At 49.2% G+C, this 23,061-nt stretch overlaps 1 protein-coding gene across 1 annotated transcript; it reads left to right on the forward strand.

Moving 5' to 3' along the window:
• The first annotated feature begins 499 nt into the window (after nt 1–499).
• LOC149334825 (uncharacterized) lies at nt 500–17,383 on the forward strand. Its single transcript, XM_089553677.1, has 3 exons — nt 500–554; nt 3,097–4,138; nt 17,230–17,383. The coding sequence occupies exons 1-3, from the start codon at nt 500–502 to the stop codon at nt 17,381–17,383; spliced, it is 1,251 nt and encodes a 416-aa protein (XP_089409803.1).
• The last annotated feature ends 5,678 nt before the right edge of the window (nt 17,384–23,061 follow it).

The following is a 23,061-nucleotide window of genomic DNA, read 5'->3' on the forward strand; positions in this document are numbered from 1 at the left end:
TTCTTTAACACTTTTAAGCTCGTTCAATATTTCTGTTTGACCAGACTCGAGCCTCTGCATAGTTTCCAAAATCGAGGAAACCAGGTCCTCAGGAGAAGGACCTGGGTTTGATTCAACGTCTCCGGCAATTAAGATCAACAAGGACAGGGCAAGTGACCAACATCGCGACACTGGGAGTAGAAAACGCTTCACTTTGGCGCGGAACTCTGTTGGGCACGACACCGCTAGCAGACAGTAATCACCACTCTTGGCACAAGTAGCACCGTTGAGGTAACTAACCTGCACAATCAGGACCGGTAAGTTGTGCATGGCTTACGCGGTGTCGAGCCCAATTCCGCGCGCAGCTCTGTCGCCGTTATATACCGGGCTGGCTGTGACGTGGTCCGTTGTCGACGATGGATGTTGCCAGATGAAAGTGTCGGTGGCATCCAACAACAGCGAAGGCGGCAGTGAACCAAGAACGGGCGGCAGCGATGCTCTAAGACCAGCCTCGCGGTAGATGGCCGGCCAGCAAGCGACGCCACAGATGAAAGCACCCTGCACAATCAGGACCGGTAAGTTGTGCATGGCTGACGCGGTGTCGAGCCCAATTCCGCGCGCAGCTCTGTCGCCGTTATATACCGGGCTGGCTGTGACGTGGTCCGTTGTCGACGATGGATTTTGCCAGATGAAAGTGTCGGTGGCATCCAAAAACAGCGAAGGCGGCAGTGAACCAAGAACGGGCGGCAGCGATGCTCTAAGACCAGCCTCGCGGTAGATGGCCGGCCAGCAAGCGATGGCACAGATGAAAGCACCCTGCACAATCAGGACCGGTAAGTTGCGCATGGCTGACGCGGTGTCGAGCCCAAGCTCAAAACTATATTGCAGCTATATTGCCGTTTTTTACGTGCCTAATGTAACCTGAACTCAAGTACATGTCAGAGCCGTCGCTCTGTTGATAAAACCAGAACAGCGTGAAGAAGGAACTCAAATATAATTTATTTGTTGGTCGTAGCGAATACCACGGGGTGCTCCATGAGCACAAATGTCGAAAGCATCGTTTGAAAGGCGGAAACACGCGAGCAAAAAATTGTCGTCTACAGACCTTTATCGAGTTATGTCAGTGCTAACAATTTGATTACAACCATACACAAATATATAAAGGGAGAGAAGTAATAACTCAAGATTTCATATCTACCTGACCTACAATGTCTGTTTATGTGTGTATATCTGTATATGTTTATTTTTACGTCTGTTTCACAAAATCTCCTTTTATAACCCTCATCTCAGAAACACGCTACTTCGGTCGCCTTCATATATTGCTTCCCTCAGCGACCATCGTTCAAGGTTGAAGTGCCGAGCAGTCGCACCATACTTCATTTTTCCTCATTTATCCCCAAGACAGCTAAGGAATATAACCACCCTCCAGCTTCCATCGCATGCGTTATAAACTACCGAGTTACTTAAAAATGTTGTTAGCGATTTTATAACCTAATTCTGCTGTACCAATGTTCTTGTATATTTCTGATTACTTACTACTCACTCCACTCTGTAATGCTTCGGCCCTGGGAATAAATAAATAAATAAATAAATAAATAAATAAATAAATAAATAAATAAATGCGTTAGAATTGGTGCCAGTACAATACAGAAGCGTCAGTTAGGTTTCTTCCCAGACACCACACTACATTCAATTCTGTGGTCGCATATGCTGGGTGCCATTTTGGCACTTTCTAGCGCAGAAAGCTTCGGATGGGTAAACCTACGCTCTAGACTATTTCTTTAAGGCAGAACTGGTAATAGCGCTGCAATAAGACGTACACAAGAAAGACTGACACAGGACATGCGCTAACTTCATCTGATTTTATTTACTGCAAAGCCAGCAAATATATTGAAAATTCAAGGCATGCGCAAAAAAAAAAACACCGATACAACAGGCATCAACAAAACCGTTCAAGATATGATATCTCATTCTTGAAAAGGCGAACCGAGGTATCACTCACGAAATCTAATCCCCTCTTCCTAATGTGGAATGCTTCCAAAAGCTCCCTCGCCTTCGTAACTCCACTCCTGCCTAGAATCTTTATCTCCCGAAGCCGTGGCTCACACTTCTTGCATTGCTGGCATCTCTTTTGCCCCGGCCCATGTTCTGCGGCACGATTACACACGAAGCACTCAGCGCAATATTGCGAAAGATGTGCACCTCCTAGAATTGTTAGCGATCTTGCGTGCTCAGCCGCGCGGTCATTAACGCACCGCCCCGTTTTGCCCACATAGGCTTTTCCGCAGGTCAGTGATATTTCATACACCCCACCTGTGCAGCACTTCGCGTACTGCTTGCCATGCTTTTTGTTGCAGGAGCTCTTTTTATCGCTCCCAATGCGCGCGCATAGCTGGCCAAGCTTTCGTGGGGCAGAAAACACGACCGGCACGCCATATCGCTTTGCCAATTTCTTCACATTGTGCGCGACCCTGTGCCCATAAGGCACCACTTCTGGTCTCAAGGACTGTTTGTTCGGCTCAGTCGACATGTGAAACATCGCACACTTGACTTTTCTTAGGAGGGCTTCAGCAACTGCTGTGATAACCGTGCATGGGAACCCCGCCAAACAAACCGATCAACTTGCGTATCAAAACTCGTCTGCATAGCATGGTGACACGACTTCACGAGAGCCGACTCAAGGCAGAGGCGAGCAATGGCGCGTTTTACAGTTTTTCAATGTGCTGATGTGTAAGGCAAAAGCTCCTTCTGGGCTCGAGGGGAATAACGCCAACAAACATGATCCTCGCCCAGGGTAATATTAAGATCTTATTGTGTTTCTCATCGTAGCATCAACATGCCGTGCAAGATATATATCGTTTTGCCTTCGAAAGGGTCTCGTTCCAGTGGATGTGGCTGCACTGTTTGGGTATTTACGACCACCCGTAGGGCAACTGAAGCGCATTTGAAAGTTTCTGAAAACAGAGCTGTGGAGACAAATTAGAAGATATGAAGACCATGTGCGGGCTCTAAGTTACAACGTAGATCCGGGGTGGCTGGCGGCGAAGAATCTTCGTGCGATTCATCGCCTTATAGGAAGATTGACAGAGTTTTGGTGGGCTCACACTCTGAACGAAGTGTTCCAGTCTACTGCCTCACAGAAGACTAAGAAGCCAACGGGAAAAGGTGTGACTGTCATCGGGGAAGTAGAGCTTCCCAGCGACGTAAGAAACACGTTGAACCATGGCCCGAAGTTCAGCTATGAACCACGGGTTCAAGCACATGAGTTCCTCGCTCTAAACAGACGCATCGCAGGAAAGACTGCAGAAGAAAACAAGGAAACGTGTCTCCTTGATGGTGTGGATGCACTGACCAGATCTACAAGTCGCTCCTCTACTGGACCAGGCAAGGATCCCATGGCAAAAGTAGTGTCCTACTTCAGACAGCACAGCCTCCGCCTTCTCCAAGCCGACAAGGATGGTGGCTTCGTGGTGCTCCCCGAAGGAGAGTTCCGAACAAGAGCAGGTGAAGCCATTGCCAAGAACTTTGTTCCTTTGAAAGCTAGCGCAACGAGGGTAAAAGGGAAAGCGATCTTGTTGTCTGAGGACTTAGAGTTAGGTAGGCTGGCAAACGACATCAGTAACAGTAAATTCAATACTTTTTCTGTATATTTTACAGCAAAAACGCACAAACCGTCGGTACCTTTTAGAACTGTGGTCAGTGAGAATGGTACGTGGCAGGTGGTTCTTAGCAAATTCTTACAGAAGCATCTGAGCTCACTTAGTGTTCATGATCCTTTTGCTACAAAAAGTTCAAAAGATGTTGTTAGGATTCTGGAGAAAAATGCCTCTATTGTTTATGTTTTTTCAGTAGATGTAGAAGACTTGTTTTATTCGGTGCCCCACGATGCCTTGTTCACTTCCGTGAGGGAAGCCATAGAAAGTAGCGGTGCTGTTGGATTCCAGAACACCTCAGGCGTGTCAATTTGTGATTTTATCAAGTTGCTTGAAATTTATCTTAGTGTGACGTTTGTCTCATTTGACAACAAATTTTACCGCCAAAGACAAGGGATTTGCATAAGATCCTGCGTAGCTCCAGTTCTTACTAACATTTTTCTAGCATTTATTGACCGCGCCCTAGAACTAAGTTTAACAGGGAAGGGAGTACTAAAAGTATTTAGGTATGTTGAAGATTTTCTAGTTGTTCTTAAAAAACAAAAAAACTTGACCTACACGGATTCTGTAAGCACACTTTTAGCCAACTTCCAAAAACAGGGGAGGGGGTTGGTGTTCACTTATAAGCTACCCAAAGGGGGGTGCTTACAGTTTTTAGATCTTAATATTACCCTGGGCGAGGATCATGTTTGTTGGCGTTTCCCCTCGAGCCCAGAAGGAGCTGTTGCCTTACACATCAGCACATTCAAAAACTGTAAAACGCGCCATTGCTCGCCTCTGCCTTGAGTCGCCTCTAGTGAAGTCGTGTCACCATGCTATGCAGACGAGTTTTGGTACGCAAGTTCATCGGTTGGTTTCGGCGGGGTTCCCGAATGCACGGTTATCACAGCAGTTGCTGAAGCCCTCCTAAGAAAAGTCAAGTGTGCGATGTTTCACATGTCGACTGAGCCGAACAAACAGTCCGTGAGACCAGAAGTGGTGCCTTATGTGCACAGGGTCGCGCACAATGTGAAGAAAGTTGGCAAAGCGACATGGCGTGCCGGTCGTGTTTTCTGCCCCACGAAAGCTTGGCCAGCTATGCGCGCGCATTGGGAGCGATAAAAAGAGCTCCTGCAACAAAAAGCATGGCAAGCAGTACGCGAAGTGCTGCACAGGTGGGGTGTATGAAATATCACTGACCTGCGGAAAAGCCTATGTGGGCAAAACGGGGCGGTGCGTTAATGACCGCGCGGCTGAGCACGCAAGATCGCTAACAAATCTAGGAGGTGCACATCTTTCGCAACATTGCGCTGAGTGCTTCGTGTGTAATCGTGCGGCAGAACAAGGGCCAGGGCAAAAAAGATGCCAGCAATGCAAGAAGTGTGAGCCACGGCTTCGGGAGATAAAGATTCTGAGCAGGAGTGGAGATACGAAGGCGACGGAGCGTTTGGAAGCATTCCACATTAGGAAGAGGTGATTAGATTGCGTGAGTGATACCTCGGTTCGCCTTTTCAAGAATGAGATATCATATCTTGAACGGTTTTGTTGATGCCTGTTGTATCGGTGTTTTTTTTTGCGCATATGCCTTGAATTCTTCATATATTTGCTGGCTTAAAATCACATGAAGTTAGCGCATATCCTTTGTCAGTCTTTCTTGTGTACGTCTTATTGCAGCGCTATTACCACTTCTGTCTCAAATAATGCACCAGCTAGCCCAAATTGACGTTCTTCTAAAGACTATCTCTTGTTCTCTGAAAAAAAAATGTGCCGGGTTGAAAAAAATGTCGGGCTGAACAGAGTCCCGAACCGGTTCGGAGCGGTTCCATTGAATCGTTGCGGTTCGGGTTCAGTTCCAAGATGGCGAAAAAAATATGGGTTCGGTTCGGCTCCGGTTCCGGTTGAAAATTCGCGCTCGGTTCCGATTTCGGGTTCAGGTTCGGTTCCGGTTCGACACCCTGCATTTAAGTTGACCTGCAATTATTGAGATTAGGGCGGTGTAAACGATTCTTTCTGCGCGGCTGCTGTACGAAACTGTATTCCTATGATTTCACCTAAGATGACCTGCAATTAGTAATGTTAAGGGTGCGTAAACAATTCTTTCTGCGCGGCTGCTGCAGGAGACTGTATTCCTAAGATTTCAACTAAGATGACCTGCAATTCTTCAGATTAATGTGGTGTTAGCAATTCTTTCTGCGCGGCTTCGGTACTTGACTGCATTTCTAGGATTTCATTTAAGTTGGCCTGCAATTATTAAGATTACGGTGGTGTAAACAATTCTTTCTGCGCGGCTTCGGTACTTGATTGTATTTATAGGATTTCATTCAAGTTGACCTGCAATTATTAAGATTAGGATGGTGTAAACAATTCTTTCTGCGTGGCAGCTGTACAAGACTATTCCTAGGATTTCACCTAAGATGACCTGCAATTTTTCAGATTAATGTGGTGTTAGCAATTATTTTGGCATGGCTGCTGTAGGAGAATGTGTTCGCAGCGTTTTACCCAAGATGACTTGCAATTATTAAGATTAAGGTAGCGTAAACAATTCTTTCTGTGCGGCTGCTGTACAAGACTGTATTCCTAGGATTCCCCTTAAGATGACCTGCAATTTTTCAGATTAATGTGGCATTAGCAATTATTTCTGCGCGGCCGCTGTGGGAGACTGTATTTCTATGGTTTCACCTAAGATGACCTGCAATTAGTAATGTTACGGAGGTGTAAACAATTCCTTCTGTGCGGCTGCTGTACAAGACTGTATTCCTAGGATTTCTGCTAAGATGACGTGCAATATTTCAGATTAATGTGGCATTAGCAATTATTTCTCAGCGGCCGCTGTAGGAGACTGTATTAATATGGTTTCACCTAAGATGACCTGCAATTAGTAATGTTAGGGAGGTGTAAATAATTCTTTCTGTCCGGCTGCTGTACAAGACTATTCCTAGGATTTGACCTAAGATGAGCTGCAATTTTTGAGATTAATGTGGCATTAGCAATTATGTCTGCGCGGCCGCTGTAGGAGACTGTATTAATGTGGTTTCACCTAAGATGATCTGCAATTACTAATGTTAGGGAGCTGTAAGATTTTCTTTCTGCGCGGCTGCTGTACAAGACTGTATTCCTAGGATTTCACCTAAGATGACCTGCAATTTTGACATTAATGTGGCATTAGCAATTATTTCTGCGCGGCCGCTGTAGGAGACTGTATTAATATGGTTTCACCTAAGATGACCTGCAATTAGTAATGTTATGGAGGCGTAAACAATTCTTTCTGTTCGGCTGCTGTACAAGACTGTATTTCTAGGATATCACCTAAGATAACCTGCAATTTTTGAGATTAATGTGGCATTAGCAATTACTTCTGCGCGGCCGCTATAGGAGACTGTATTAATATGGTTTCACCTAAGATGACCTGCAATTAGTAATTATGCAAACAAGGAAGGGGGGAGAGGCTCGTTATAAATATGATAGAAGCCAACAGCCACAGAAACCAAGAGGCACAGGGGATTTTTTTAAATGTATATATTTTGTGGTGTTGATCAATTTAGAATATTACTGAATGTGTTATCGCTTAAAGCTAATTCATTAGAAGAGCAGAAGAAAAAATAAATTTACCGACGATTACGTTACTTCCTAATGCGAAATTTGAGCGCAGCAAATAAGCTGTTTCACCTTTTCGATAGATTGAGGCAACGAAATCGAGCAACACATGTATGCGCTATCACAGAATTTTTTTTTATTTTTCACATGTATTCCTTTAACAAAGACTCCACTAACAGTTCTTGACAGTCATGAAGGAAGCTTTGTGGTCGGAGAAATAGAGTGATATATGTTCGAATTGGTACACCAATGCTTGATTCTCAAAGACGAGATATATACAAGTGCCTCGCGAGGTTGTCACAGCCGTGGGACGCGTTACGAGCGAGAGGAACGGGATGTTCTCCCGCATAAGTGTTAGGAAATTGCTGTTTGTCTTTATGTCAACATTAAAGTCCCCCACTACTAACATCGGTGTGGATCGATGGACGGTTAATGCGAGTTGCAGGAAGTGCACGACGTCTTTCGTGAGTGCGGTAGGGGCGAAGTAGGCAGCTACTACCAGCAAGCCGTTGGGCAACTTTGCGGCGCACAGTTCGGCAACTTCATGTGACGTGCCAAACATTTCGACTGGTATTGCAGAGAGACCTGTGCGCAAGTAGATAGCGACTCCCGCCGCTCTGTTGTGGTCTCTGCGAGCACCACAGCAGTATAGGAAATCTATGATTTCGAGAGGCTCTTCGGGATCCGTCCAGGTTTCAGCAAAGCAAAGTACAGAGGAATGGCGCAGAATGTGATCGTGGTGTACGTCCTTGGCATGTGCGGCAAGGGAACGTACGTTAAGAATGTGGTTGTGAATGATGAATCAAGTGCTGCCAGCGAATAACGCGTCCATTGGCTGTCTGCGTGTGTTACTGATGTGTGGTTAACATGTTAAGCTTCGCCTGTAAGAGTGGAACGCGACAGCGTCTTGCAACGCTGCCAGGGAGTCCACAGAACGCCATCGCCAATTCGGCTGTACGCCTTGCTGGACGGTAAATTTATTTTTTGAGGAAAGGAAATGTATCTCTCTCCCATATCTGGGTGGACACCTGCACCTCGCCGTAAGGGAAAGGGGGAAGATGGGAGTGAACGAAGACGCCGTATTAGCTAGACGCGCCTTTGTTCATTCCAAACCATTCAGCTGGCATTACGGAGTGGCTAGCGTGCTCGTATCGCACTCCGGAGACCCTGGTTCGATTCCCCAACTCGACCAATTTCGTTCTCGGTTTTATTGATTTATGCGGTCTAACTAGAAAGGTTAATTAGGCTATTTCATATTTATATTATTGCATTTTTATCCATCGTGTTCTGTCATTAACCTGTCAATTGTTGGAACTGTCTAGGATGTTCGACACAACGTATATGAAACGAGCAACGTCTTACTGAGTGGGGAAGTGCTTGGTGGTGGAGGGAACGCGGCTTCGTACTTATCTGTTTTTTCCAGCAGCGTCTCCTTCCGCGGACGCTGTTGTCGCTGCGGCGCGCGTCTTTCTTTTCTTTTCTTCTGACCTCTTTATTCTCCTCTATATTAATTAGGCTAATTGATTAATTAAGCAATTAACTAAACTCAGTCCAACTTAGTTGCAGCATCACTATACGATCCCTTTGATTGGTTGCATGGTTACTAGCCAAAGTACAATTGGCCCCATTTGAAATTCGCGCACTGTGACGTCACGAGCATTTCGACCAATTGAAAAGCGTGACATTGGGGGCGGAGCTGGTTACGAGGCCGACGCCGACGACGACACGAAACCCAGGAACGGACGCCAAAGAGCTGCGCTCTAAAAAATTCAGTACGGGTGAATGATGCAGCGTCCCCTTTGGAGGCGAATGACCTAGTTTCCTGATAGGTGGCCGCTGCTGGACGGAGATAAGTTGCCGCTTTTCAAAGGGAAATGGGATCCGCGAACTTGCGGGAACGGAAAGCGGCTGCACACACGAGATGGCAAATTGCGCTCGCCAAGAGGCGCATGTGTACGAGATGAGTAACGACACCGGGTGTAGTGGCTGTGGCGGCCGCCGAAGGACTGGGAATGGGGTTGCGGGTACCAAAATCTCCGGTAATGAAGGGACATGTGCCCGAAACGTGAGCTTGTAATACAGATAGGCCGATCGTGCGGCCAACGGCATTCAGTCTGATTGCGGTACCGGCACCGAGGAAAGAAGCTGGTACTGTAAATGGAAGCCGCGATCACGATCCATGGAGGGTCTGGGCTGGAGGAAACATAATCCGCGACGTGGCTAGCAGGCACGGCGATGTTCGCAACCTCCTGGCAGACGACAGCGTGGATAAGGGCCAGGATGTTGCTGGAAGTTGCAAAGTGGTGACAGCGGTGATCATTGCCCTCAGTTCACGACGCGCAATGCGGATCAAGGTAGCCTGGTGGGGAGGCTGCCGCAGAATCGATAGGTCATCGCACGAGGAGCTGGCAACCGTTTTAGAGCGCAGCTCTTTGGCGTCCGTTCCTGGGTTTCGCGTCGTCGTCGGCGTCGGCGTCGGCCTCGTAACCAGCTCCGCCCCCAATGTCACGCTTTTCAATTGGTCGAAATGCTCGTGACGTCACAGTGCGCGAATTTCAAATGGGGCCAATTGTACTTTGGCTAGTAACCATGCAACCAATCAAAGGGATCGTATAGTGATGCTGCAACTAAGTTGGAGTGAGTTTAGTTAATTGCTTAATTAATCAATTAGCCTAATTAATATAGAGGGGAATGAAGAGGTCAGAAGAAAAGAAAACAAAGACGCGCGCCGCAGCGACAACAGCGTCCGCGGAAAAAGACGCTGCTGAAAAAAACAGATAAGTACGAAGCCGCATTCCCTCCACCACCACGCACTTCCCCACTCAGTAAGACGTTGCTCGTTTCATATACGTTGTGTCGAACATCCTAGACAGTTCCAACAATTGACAGGTTAATGACAGAACACGATGGATAGAAATACAATAATATAAATATGAAATAGCCTAATTAACCTTTCTAGTTAGACCGCATAAATCAATAAAACCGAGAACGAAATTGGTCGAGTTGGGGAATCGAACCAGGTTCTCCGGAGTGCGATACGAGCACGCTAGCCGCTCCGTAATGCCAGCTGAATGGTTTGGAATGAACAAAGGCGCGTCTAGCTAATACGGCGTCTTCGTTCACTCCCATCTTCCCCCTTTCCCTTACGGCGAGGTGCAGGTGTCCACCCAGATATGCGAGAGAGATACATTTCTTTTCCTCAAAAAATAAATTTACCGTCCAGCAAGGCGTACAGCCGAATTGGCGATGGCGTTCTGTGGACTCCCTGGCAGCGTTGCAAGACGCTGTCGCGTTCCACTCTTACAGGCGAAGCTTAACATGTTAACCACACATCAGTAACACACGCAGACAGCCAATGGACGCGTCATTCGCTGGCAGCACTTGATTCATCATTCACAACCACATTCTTAACGTACGCTCCCTTGCCGCACATGCCAAGGACGTGCACCACGATCACATTCTGCGCCATTCCTCTGTACTTTGCTTTGCTGAAACCTGGATGGATCCCGAAGAGCCTCTCGAAATCATAGATTTCCTATACTGCTGTGGTGCTCGCAGAGACCACAACAGAGCGGCGGGAGTCGCTATCTACTTGCGCACAGGTCTCTCTGCAATACCAGTCGAAATGTTTGGCACGTCACATGAAGTTGGCGAACTGTGCGCCGCAAAGTTGCCCAACGGCTTGCTGGTAGTAGCTGCCTACTTCGCCCCTACCGCACTCACGAAAGACGTCGTGCACTTCCTGCAACTCGCATTAACCGTCCATCGATCCACACCGATGTTAGTAGTGGGGGACTTTAATGTTGACATAAAGACAAACAGCAATTTTTGCCAGCCGATCGCAATGTTAGCAAATGCGCCCGTGTTTTCCCTGCTCGAAGCGCACGCGCACATCGAGAACAGACGAGAAAGTACAACAATCTTCATAGAGCAGGTGCATAAAGGCGTCGTCGGCAATATCTTTAAGTGGCCAACTTTACCTCGCTTCAACATATCTATCAACCTTCCTGCACATGGCAAGGACGCCCTGATTAAAGTCAATGTAAGGCTGGGAGATTTTAATCCCGCGACGAGACACTCATCTTGGCGGCGACTTGACCTCCGGTAGGTTTGCCGAACAGGCCGCGGAGTCTCGCGTGTTGCCGTTCCAAGATTTGAAATCATCTTCGTGCGTTTCAAACCCCACCCGCGCGGTGTCGGTCAGACGAAAGATCACATTGGCGATCATCAGCGTCGCATTCCATGGGTTATGTTTGTGTGAAGGGCTGTACACGGGAGGCCTAGGCATTGAGCAAAACAACTCACTCTGCCGAATAATGTCGCATACATTGTGCCTGTCTTCAAAATTACCGCCCTGCACACGTCTGCGAAGGTCATTGTGTGGAATGCGGGCGCAAAAGAGGACAGATGTGCAAAGTAGCCAGAGGGTTAAAGATAACAGACCGTGCGAGGAGCCCAACTCAACCACAGACTTCCCTGCGGCGTGTTGTGCGGTGCCCCCTCCCCTCCCCTGGAGTGCAGACAAGCATGTTTGTGCGTTTGTGAGTGCGCGCGTGCGCGCCAGCAGGCGGCCTTACTAGCAGCGGGCACGACAGACTGCGTAACGGCTCGAGGTGGCGCGGCAGCCGGCGGCTGGCACCTGGCAAGCTCCCAGCAGAGGAGGCGGGACACTGGCTTCAGGGAAGCGTTGCCCTCTGAGGGACACCTCATCCCCTTTGACGCATCCCCAACAAGGTCATCGGCCGTCATGTCGTAATGGCCGCGGCTTTTTGAGAATTTCATGGGCGCTCTAAGTCGGCTGCATGAGCAGCGACGGCGAAAAACGGTTGGGCGAGGACGACTTCGGCACAAAGAAAGGAAATCCCCATAGAGACACAGCGGCTGCAGAAAAGACAACAGAAATAAAACAAGCAGAGAGGGTGAAGTGAACAGAGGCATGATCGCGCTAGTCTATAGTCGGCGAAGCCAGACCTCAGGGGACCATAGCCAACTGATCGCCAGCCGAGACGGCCAAGTAGCTGAGGTCTCTACCTGTCTTAGCAATGCCAGCCACGACGACTAGGAGAACCGATCGTGTCAAGCTCGAAGCCCCAAGTCAGCGGTCGCCGGACTGCTGGACCGTCACAGTGCTGAGCACCACCCCGCCTGAGCAGCCAGGAGCAAGGCACCTGTAGGACGAACTAGACCGACTCCTCACACAAGCCAGCGGTGAGCGGCACCCGCAGTTCCGACTTCAGGCGGAGCGTCAATAAATAAGGTTGGCCCGGAGGTGGTGTGTGTTGGCTCAGTTCTCCTCGCTTCAGCAGGACCGGCAGACAGAAACAAATTAGGTTGCTTTGTGACTGACCCCCGACGGTTTGGAATGTCACACGTGCTGTTACTTCACGAAGTACGAGCCTATCGTACGCATCACCGTCTTTTGTCCCGCAAAATGTTCCTGGTTCGCCTGGGTGGGTGTGATGTGCACACCACACTGTCGAGGAATTTTCGGAACGCTGCGTGTCGGCAGTGGTGTGTAGGACAGCAGAGCGCCGTGCGTGCCAGCCCCGCGTTGCGCGTGTGCGCGTGCCTATGGTGTGCGCGAGGCAGGCACGAGGAGCGGAAGGCTGCCGTGTCAGACAACCGAGGTGTTGAGGAAGACTACGCAGTACAAGTCTGGTCATACAAGCGTGAAAGTGGCAGCTGTCGGACGTTGGTTTCGAACTGCCAGTGACTTCCCATCGATCATCGACGCAAGACTATTGAGCGTCATTCAAGCGTGGAGGTGGCAGTCGTCAGACTTCGGGTCTGTGCTGCCGTGGACTTCGCTTGAATCAACGACGCAGGCCTACTTCGATCGCCACTTTGCTGCCAAGGCTTCCTTCGATAGGCTGCACAAGCCTATGTTGTTTTGGAACGCCGTCGACAGGACCTGGCTACGGTTTTCCTGCTGCAGCTGCGCAGTTCTTGAGGGCGGCTGACAGGAGTTCCTCAGCGTCTCCCATGTCCATCTCCGTTCTTCTGCGCCTAGTTCTCTACCACCGCTTCCCTGGACGCAACGCCAGCGACGCATCGCAAGTCGACAACCCGCGCCTCGCTACCTGCAAGGCATTCTGGCTCCACCTGGGACGCTTTGTATCCGGTGAACTCTCTTTTTTATCCGTAGTGTTGTACGCGTTTCTAGTGTGTTTTCCTCGTGTTATCGTTTATTTTATTGGCTCCTTTCCTTTAAAGTATAAACACGGCTTCATTTTGTTATGCGAAGCATATTAACTTAGGTTTCGGGCCTTCCCGCGACGCCCGGCGGTGGCCACCATTGACCTTGAAGTGAGATCACGTGATGTGACGTCACGTGATGACGTCACACCGGCTGCAGATGGGGCCTCATATCGCGCCGTCGGACGTCGCCCGGCGGAGGCCTCCACGCTTCGGTTCGCGCCGTCGCGCGCTACGCGGCGGCGGCGCCACCATCGCTGCATCACGTGATATGTGACGTCACGCCAGGGATGAAGCGGCGCGCGCCCGCCGGCTCGTCAGTCTCTGTGCCCGCAACCGCGCCAGCGTCTTTGCGCCGGGCGTGTATGCGGTCAAGAAGTGACGTGCAAACCAACAGTCATGCATTTACGGACCATAAGAGTGTGTTTGTCGGGCTGCAAAGAATAAAGTACGACGATTAACCTAAAACCACGTCTCCGTTACTTAGCCCCATCCACACTGAGGCAGCTGCTTAACATGCTTCGCATCAACTGGGCTTAACCTTGATAAGCCTCCAATTTTTTGTTTAATTCGGTTGTTTTCTTCTTCGAACCTGCACGCGAAAGCGATCCCCTTCAGCAGTCGGGGACGCGTCAGCCCCATTCGCTACAGTGGGACAGGACTATGTTGGTTTGGTTGGTTTATTGGGTTTAACGTCCCGAAGCAACTCAGGCTATGAGGGACGCCGTAATGAAGGGCTCCGGAAATTTCGACCACCTGGGGTTCTTTAACGTGCACTGACATCGCATAGCACACGGGCCTCTAGAATTTCGCCTCCATCGAAATTCAGCCGCCGCGGCCGGGATCGAACCCGCGTCTTTCGGGTCAGCAGCCGAGCGCCGTCACCACTGAGCCACCGCGGCGGGGACAGGACTATGTGGCGTTGGTGATGTGGATAGTGTGAATTTCTCGAGACGATCTCGAAGCAGCAACCAGAGCGAAGATTCAGTATTCTTTGCAACGAAAAGCCGACTGGGGCAGCCGTACAGCTCAAAGCGCGCAGTACAGCGTCGTCATCGTCCTGAGCATTTCACGGTCTTCTATCCGTAAGTAGAGACAAGAGAGGCAACTGATGTGTACGGCCATAGTCGTTATTTGAATGTTCTCCGTAGATCAGCGCTTCTGAGAGCAAGATTTAGCTTTGTCAGCTTCACCCTCGTGAATATGCCTTCCATTGGCGCTGGCCTCTGGTGCTTAAAGCTCCATCTATCATTCCTAAAATTGCCCGGGATTTAGAGGCGCCATCTTGGTGGCATAAGGACATCAGACTATAGCAGTTTCGTAGTAGGGTTTCAGGCCGCCAGAGTGGACAGTTTCATGGCAACGGCAACGGGGATCTGACGAGGACGTGAGGGGCTTCGACGAGGTGACTCCGTAGGTTTGCTCAAGGACGCGATAGGGGACCTGGTATGTGGTCACACGCCTGAGGTAGAGAACGGCACCCAATGCCAAACAAGGCAGTCGGGACGATAAGAAGGCTGTAGATGGGCAGAAGTGGCACAGGTTCTTTTCTGACTGTGCTGGTCGTGAGCTGCAAATTTACGGGCGATTTGACGGAATTCTTCGGAATACGTTGCAGCTTGGGAAAGGATTGTAAATCCGGATGCATCGGGTCGATCAGAGAGCATGGTGCTCATTATGTACGAAGGCCCATGGCTCTACAGCAGAAAATACCGCGGTAATCCGGCATAGGCTTACGTGAGAGTTGTAAGTGGATGTTGCGTATTGTAAAAGTGGTCCCAGTTTGAGTGATGGGATGAAAATACTTGTCCATCATGTTGCCGAGGGTCTCATTAAAGCGCTCTTTCATGCCGTACGTCTGTAGATGGTACGAAAGCGTTGTGTAGCGAACGATATGACGCTCCTGAAGAAAGTCTTCCAAGGCGTCGGAGAAGAAGACGCGACCCCAACCGCTAAGCAACTCTTGGGAAGCTCCTATGGCGTAGAATTATATTCTGGAGTATGAAACCAGCGACGTCATGTGCCGTCGAGGCTGTCAACGACAGAGATCCCGCAAAGCGCGTCAGATTATAGGTGGTGGCAATGGTACAGCTGTTCTGTGCAGAAGTGCTGGGAAGTGAACCATAAAGGACGATTCCAACGCTGTTGAATGGCAGGGCTAGACAAAGTAAAGGCTGCATAGCAGAAGGAGCGTGCGGTGGTTGGTTCGTTGGGCGCTGAATTTCGAGACAACAGCGGTCGTACGTACTGGCGGACGAAACTGTACATGCCCGCCAGTAGTATCCCGGCCGCAGGCTGGTAAACATTTTCAGTAGGCCGGGATGGGCGCTTATCCCGTAGCATTGATAACCGACGCAAATGATGGAGCGAAAATGCCGTGAAATCACTAGAAGCCATTTGCGACTACCCGGTAGATAGTTCAGATGGTAAAGCAGCTTAACAGGTAAGAAAAATTGATGGGCTTGAGTCATAACAAGCGGTTCGCTAAGAACTCCAAATTTGAAACAACCCAGGGATCCTTGCACTGCTGAGAAGCCTTATGAACGGTGTCAAGAGAAGGAGTCGAGCCGGATACAGACGTAGATCAGCATCAGGGAATACATGGAAGCGAGATAGGGCGACAGCATCTGGGTGCGTATGACCGGAGTAATGAATGAAACGAATCTCGCACTCTTGTAAACAAAGCCCTAAGATCGAGGCAGCGGGAAGCATCTTCGAGAGAAGGCCACCAGCAGCAAGCATGTTGAGCTGTGATAACATAAAATGGACGCCCACATAAATAAGGGAGAAAGATTGTCATCCCACAAACATGCCGCAAACGTTCTTGTTTTGTGAACTAATAATTAGTCTCGGCTTTCGTGAGTGCGCGGCTGGCGTAAGCAACGACGTGGTTTGCGCTGAGTGAAATCAACATCAGTACCCCTGGCGTCTGTGTGAAGTTCTGTAGGAGCGTAAAGATCGAAATTATGCAAGAACAGTCGGGACGTGAGTAACGGGCGCAGCGTTGTAACAGCTTCGCCTCACGCAGGAGTACAAAAGCTTTCTGCTTAGCTATGGATAATCCTGCCCTGACGATAAAACAAGGCGTGAAATTTAAAATTGCACTCAAGCTATCAAGTCCTTATGGCTACCTCACAAGTGTAGTGGACAGGCTTCCGGAAGACAGAACGGAGATTTCTGACTAATCAAAGCAGTAGGCAAGGTATCTTCTCATTTCGCATTTCTGCTGTCATCCTGCACAATGCTATTTAGAGCAGATGCTTTTGGATCAGCCTTCACGAAGGCTAACAGACTGAAGTCAACAGGGTATGTTCGACGCGCATCCAGACTGAATAACAGGACACACAAATAAATCTGCTCGTTTCAATTTAGCCTCAACTTCTAGCTGGCAAACTTCTCAACAAAGTTTCCTTCAGAATGGGCTGTAAGGTCAAGCTGAGCAAATTGTGAACTAAGGTAGATTCTTCCATTTCGTTTAAGGTACCAGGGGATTCAAGCTTAGTGCTTTTTAACGAAAATTTAGTCAGGATTGAAATATCATAGAGATCACCCCTTAATCGTGCAACGTGGCGGTTTATCTGCGGTGGCCTTTTAAGGTTGCATGTAAGTTAGCTTTATTTGGTGTGACTATTGCTGTAGGCTGCTAAATTTTGTTTTTTCGGGGATGCAAGGCATTTGTAGTGCCCAATACCCTGGCGGCTCTCAGGTTGATTCATTACACTGACCAGGGAGTGGTGCAGTGTTGTGTGATCGGTTTCGACTACAGCCTACATTGCTAGAGGCTTAGAACTGATTAATTGTCGCAGAGAAGAGCAAGGCCCCCATGCAGATCCAGTCCTAATATCTCTGCGGCAAGTGACTGCGACCATTGGCTGGCCGACATTATCCTGGCCCTGGAGCAGCTGTCGTCAATGGAGACCTCCAACCAGGGCAAACTTTACATGTGGGACATATCGTTAGGCGTCAACAGACGCGTCCCCTAAGAGGCGTTCGAGTGGCACCAACATCCAGCATGCCGCCAAGGTGGCGGTGCCACAGTGGTAGGGTCTTTTTTTTTTTTAGAGCGCAGCTCTTTGGCGCCCGTTTCTTCGTTTAGCGGCGTCGACATTGCCAACGCTGTCGCCGTTGTAACCAGCAGTGCACACCTAAATCATGTTTTCAGCTGCAAAACCAATGAAGCGGGAACATGGAAAGCAAAGGAAAGGCGCATAACTGCCCTCTTTGAACAGAAGACCCTTCAGTCGTACTTTAAGCTACGCGGCGGGAGTGAGAGATGTGCGCTGCATGCTTTGGCATAGATAACTTTGTGCAATTTTAAGGAAAGGAAGCGGCTCCCTGGGTCAGTGGACGCCTGAATCACGCTTATAGGTACGAGGGGGGATCAGAGAGATGCGGGCTGCAGGCATTGACAACTTTGTGCCAGAAACGCCGCACTGAAGCCATAGGCCGCCAGCGTTCGTTGTGTTATTGGCGTTGGCAAAGGTTGATAATCCGATCATTTTAAGGAAAGGAAGTGCATATAATTGGCTTCCTGGGTCAGCGGACGCCTGACTCGCGCTTATAGGTAATTGGGGGGATGAGAGAGAGAGGTTTAGGTTGCATGCGTTAGCACTGATAATGGTGAACGGTTTGGTTTGGTTTGGTTTATGGGGTTTAACGACCCAAAGCGACTAAGGCTATGAGAGACGCCGTAGTGTAGGGCTCCGGAAATTTCGACCACCTGGGGTTCTTTAACGTGCACTGACATCGCACAGTACACGGGCCTCTAGAATTTCTCCTCCAAAGAAATTCCAGCCGCCGCGGCCGGGATCGAACCCGCGTCTTTCGGGTCAGCAGCCGAGCACCATAGCCACTGAGCCACCGCGGCGGTTAATGGTGAACGAACTCTCACGATCAACCATTAATAACCACCTGCCAGAGTGGCTGGATGGGTGAGGATTTTAATGTACATATAAAGACAAAGGAATTTTTTTACCACTTATCCGGAACATCCCGTTACTCTCGCTCGTAACGGCTCCCGCAGCTGTGACAACCTCGCGAAATACTTGCATAGACCTCGCCTTCGAGAACCAGGCATTGGTGCAGCAAATCGAGCATATATCCATATATTTCTCCGACCACAAACCTTCGTTCATTACAAGCAAGAACTGTTAGTGTAGTGTTTCTTAAAGAAAGAAAATGTGCGAAAAATAACATATTGTCTGTAGTTGGACATACACGTCTTGCTCAAATTCTTTGCCTCAGCCTATTGAAAAGCTAAAACAGCTGATGAGCTGCGCCGAAATTTTTGCATTAGGAAGTAACGTAATCGTCGCCAATTATTCTTTTTTGCGGCAGAAAGAGTTCGGCGACCGAAGCTTTGGCGAGGCGAATGCTGTGTTGGCTGACCACTCGGGGCTAACCAGATCGCTGGGAAAAGTTGAAATTTATTTTTTGATGAAAGGAAATGACGCGTTATCTGTATCACATATCACGGTGGACGCCTGAGCCGCGCCGTGAGGGAAGGGGTGAATGAGTGAGCGAAAGGAGAAAGAGAGATAGACGTGCCGTAGTTGAAGGCTCAGGGTTAATTTCGGCCTCCTGGGGACCTTTAACATGCATTAACATTGCACAGAACAAGGGTAGAAGTGTTCCCAACCATGTGAAATGGCGGCAGCAAAAGTAAGGAGCCATAACTTTCCTAAGGCTCCCGGCTAATCAACCTGACTGAAAGCCATCCGTCCCTATTTCCTGGAACGAAAACGACGGCTTATATCCCCTCGCATCTCTACGAAGCACTGCAGTTCGAAGCTGGTGACTGTGTGGACACGGTACTTCTAGTTAACGCTGGTCAATGACCGATGTAATCAGGACCTGCTATTCATGATGCTGAATTGTCTTCTCCTCCTAAATAGCTGGAAATCTGCGACCGAATCGACTTCGCGGTCTGTATAGCGGACTGTCGGCACTATAAATGCTGCAAAGCGGCCGCGATACGGCTTGCTTCGGTGCTCACCACCACCAAGACAATTTGAGGCACCCTTCGAGTGGGCATTGATAAAGTACGAAGACTTTCCAGCTAGGAAACCGGCGATCTAGCACTGTTTTTGAGCATAGGAACTGCATGTGTGCCAGGCATCGTATTTATTGCATACTTTCGCTGCTCTCTCACGTGCTCCTACAAAAATGTAAAACCAACCCTGCTCTCTTCAAAGCCGGGACCTCTTCGAAAAATGACAGGGCCGGTCTTTCGGCACAGAATCCCTGCACTTCGACGTGACTGAGTCGAGCCAGTGGAAATAAGTGCCCACATCTGGAAAGGGGTCTTCATATACATCAGTGCACCTAGAAAAACCTTGTTACGTGCGCTAGGCGGGCAGCAGCTGGAGTCACTATCAGGGGGCACGCTCGTGCTGGAAGTTTCATAACACTACAGCAGTGTTCCTTTGGCATCATTTTTGGAAAAGAACCTTATTTTGAGCACACTGTGAGCATTCAAGTCCGCTTCCGCTTGATTTCGCTTTCCGTGTGCAAGACCTTGCCACAACAAGGTACAACAAGGCGGTATGCTGTTTTGTTCGGTGCGAAGTTCTTCTTCACGATGACAACATTCTGTTCGCAGAACTAAGGCAATCCACGATTTCCAGATTGACTGAGTCATCGACAGAACGAGAAAAATTTCTGGCTGTGTCTTCTCGAGTAAAAAAAACAAAAAAAAAACACGGTGTTCGTTATAATCAAAGCTCATCCAAAAATACCAACAGCTGATCAGAAGGCAGGACGATCATTTTGAATGTAATTACTGAAATTACCAATGCGGTCGTTCTCTAAGAATGATCATTTAGGATCCCTGTTACGCAGTCCGGCGATTCCTGCATGGTTTCAGTCCGCTGCAAAATATATTTCCAAAGCAGTCATTTTTCTCGATCGATATCAAGAGCCACGGAGGAGCGTTGTTTCGACAGTGTTTGTGGCAGAGTGTCCTCTAACCTTCTCGAAATCATGTCCGTTTCGTATTTCCCGTGTCTGGATTGCGGCGAACACGTGCCTGAAATAGTTGGAGACGCACGGTTGACTATACTGCGCTTCTTCCAAGGCAGCTGAGTGAAAAATACCACAGAACTGTTGCTTCACAAAATCGGCGCAAATGCCTCTAACAAGTCGCCAGCGGGGATTAAAGTGGACTCCTGACAGCGAAAATCATAACTCTACGCGATCCTAGATAGCCAACAGTTCACTGTAGAAAACTTTCCGAGTAAACAATGGCGGCGCCTCAGTTAATGCGCGGGACTATCTGTCTTCGATTCCGCAGCCAAGGCCCAGGGATCAGCGTACTCGGCTGTTTAGCCCGAGCACGCAGTATCTCGGCTGCGGCAGCCTCGTCTTCCTGGAGGCGAAAGGCTAGGCACCCGTGTACAGTGCATGGTAAGGAACGCTATGGATAGTAGACATTAATCCGCAGCCGTCCACTGCGGTGTTACATGATACCACATGTCAGTTTCAGACGTTAAAGCCCATATACCATACCGTCACGTAGTGGTGACTGCAGTCCGGCGAGAAGGAAAATAGCGAGAATGGGTTCCAAACGAAACTATTGAATTTGAGTGGACTTCCGCCCGCAAACAACTGAATGACTCGGCGGCAGTGTAGGAACAGGCGTGCTTGGCGGTCGTCGAAACGAATTCCCGCCGCTCTCGGTTGTGCTCAGTTCAAATCTGATAGCGAACTTTATAGATAAAGCATGCAAAGTTACTAGAACACTCTGGGACAACAGTTGAATCGGCTCCACATGGATGCGACCAATAGAGATAAGTCTGATCACATCTTGCATCACAAACAAATCAATAAAGCGGCGTGCCGGCAGCTTTGAAGAATGAACAAGCACTACAAGAATTCCCGGCAGTACTCCCCTCTCAAAAAAACATCGGCCCGATGCTTTAAAACATAAGGCAACTACAAACAAATAAAACGGATTGTGAAAAAATAAACACTGAGTGAGGAAACACAGCGTACTTTAGCGCGTATAACAGGGCTTTAGATGGATGACAGGGAACACTTCTGGTCCAAAGCGGCGTCGCTAGGATGCAGTCACTTCTTCAGGAACGACTTCATCGGCCAGTTAACATAGCCGGCAAAAACTTTTGTTTGGACCGAAATAGTAGCGCAAAAGCTTTTCACTGAATCCGTGACGGCGACGTTCTTCTTCCCGAGGACAACATTCTGCACACAGAACGAAAGCAATCCTCGCTTGAACGAAGCGGTAGGTGAAGAAACCTTGCCTTCCAAGTACTTGATGAGGCGTTTTAGGTAGGGGTCTGAGCGTTGCTGCTATGCAAAAGAGCTGTAGCTGATGGGTCCCAGGAAGGCGTCCTCATCGTCGTCCGGCGGTGGTGCATCTACAGGGGCTCGTAACAGGCAGTCGGCGTCAGAGTGCATGCGTCCGGACTTGTAAAGGACGGTGACGTCAAACTCCTGGAGCCGCAGGCTCCATCCAGCGAGGCCGCCGGAGGGGTTCTTCAAACTGCCGAGCAATCACAGTGCGTGGTGATCGGTGACCACCTAGAACGGTCGTCCGTACAGGTAGGGGCGGAATTTCGACGTAGCCCAGATAATGGCAAGGCACTTTTTCTGAGTTGTTGAATAGTTAGCCTCAGCCTTGGACAGTGAACGGCTAGCGTATGCGATTAATTTCTCCAGTCCGTCGGTTTTTTGAACGAGGACGGCGCCCAGGACCACACTGCTTGCTTCGGTATGAATTTGAGTCTCGGCGTTTCCATCAAAGTGCCCGAGGGTGGGTTGGAACTGTAAATGGCGCAGAAGTTCCTTGAAGGATTCCGCTTGCGGCGCTTATCCATTATATGGCACGTATGCCCTTGTCAGTTGGGTCAAAGGCTCAGAAATGCCCGGAAAGTTCTTTACAAATCATTGATAATATGCGCAGAGTAGACGATGCGGGGGAGAGGGTAGACGCCCTTCTTCGTTATGCTTTCATGCGGCGGTAATCGACGAAGAATCGGAGCGCGCCGTCTTTCTTGTTCACTATATATAGAACAACCGGCGCTGCCCAGGGGCTGTTTGATGGCTGGATGACGTCGTCGCGAAGAATTTCATGCACTTGGTCCCGGATGGCTTGTCGTTCTCACGGCGACACATGGAAAGGGCTTTGGCGGAAAGGTCCGGCGTACAGGTCAGTTACAATGCGATGCTTGGCAATCGGAGTTTGTCGGACTTTCGGCGATGACGAGAAACACTCGCTGTAGCTTCGAAGCAGATTGCGGATCTGGTCTTGTGTGTTCCGGGACTGGGCTGTTTTGATGTCGCAGATATGCTTGTGAACCTGATTAGGTGAATCTTCTGGAACTCGTTCGGAGAAGGCAAAGGCGTCGTGAAGATCGGATAGTTCGTCCAAGAAAGCAATCGTCGTTCCCTTGTTAACGTGCCGGTATTGATGGCTGAAGTTCGTCAGCAGCACTCCAGCTTGTCCATTCCGAAAATGAGCAATGCCTCTAGCGATGCCGATTCCTCGCTCTAGGGCCAACTCCATGTTCCCCTCGGTGAGATCTTCTGTTTCTTGCATCAGTGGCACCTAAGGTGACTATAGCGCTTGATCGGGGTGCGACGTCCACTTGTTCATCCCTGATACTCAGGGCAACATGCTTCTCCATGGTTGTCTTTGAAGGGA

This window comes from Amblyomma mixtum, chromosome 7, assembly GCF_055824585.1.
Source record: "Amblyomma mixtum isolate Tamu chromosome 7, ASM5582458v1, whole genome shotgun sequence".
Taxonomy (NCBI): Eukaryota; Metazoa; Arthropoda; class Arachnida; order Ixodida; family Ixodidae; genus Amblyomma; species Amblyomma mixtum.

Coding starts and splice junctions, on each gene's coding strand:
- LOC149334825 (XM_089553677.1), top strand. CDS start 500: ATGGCCGGCCAGCAAGCGACGCCACAGATGAAAGCACCCTGCACAATC. Junction 555..3,096: donor ACCCTGCACAATCAGGACCG/GTAAGTTGTGCA, acceptor CTCTGAACGAAG/TGTTCCAGTCTACTGCCTCA. Junction 4,139..17,229: donor GGAGTACTAAAAGTATTTAG/GTATGTTGAAGA, acceptor GCCCCCATGCAG/ATCCAGTCCTAATATCTCTG.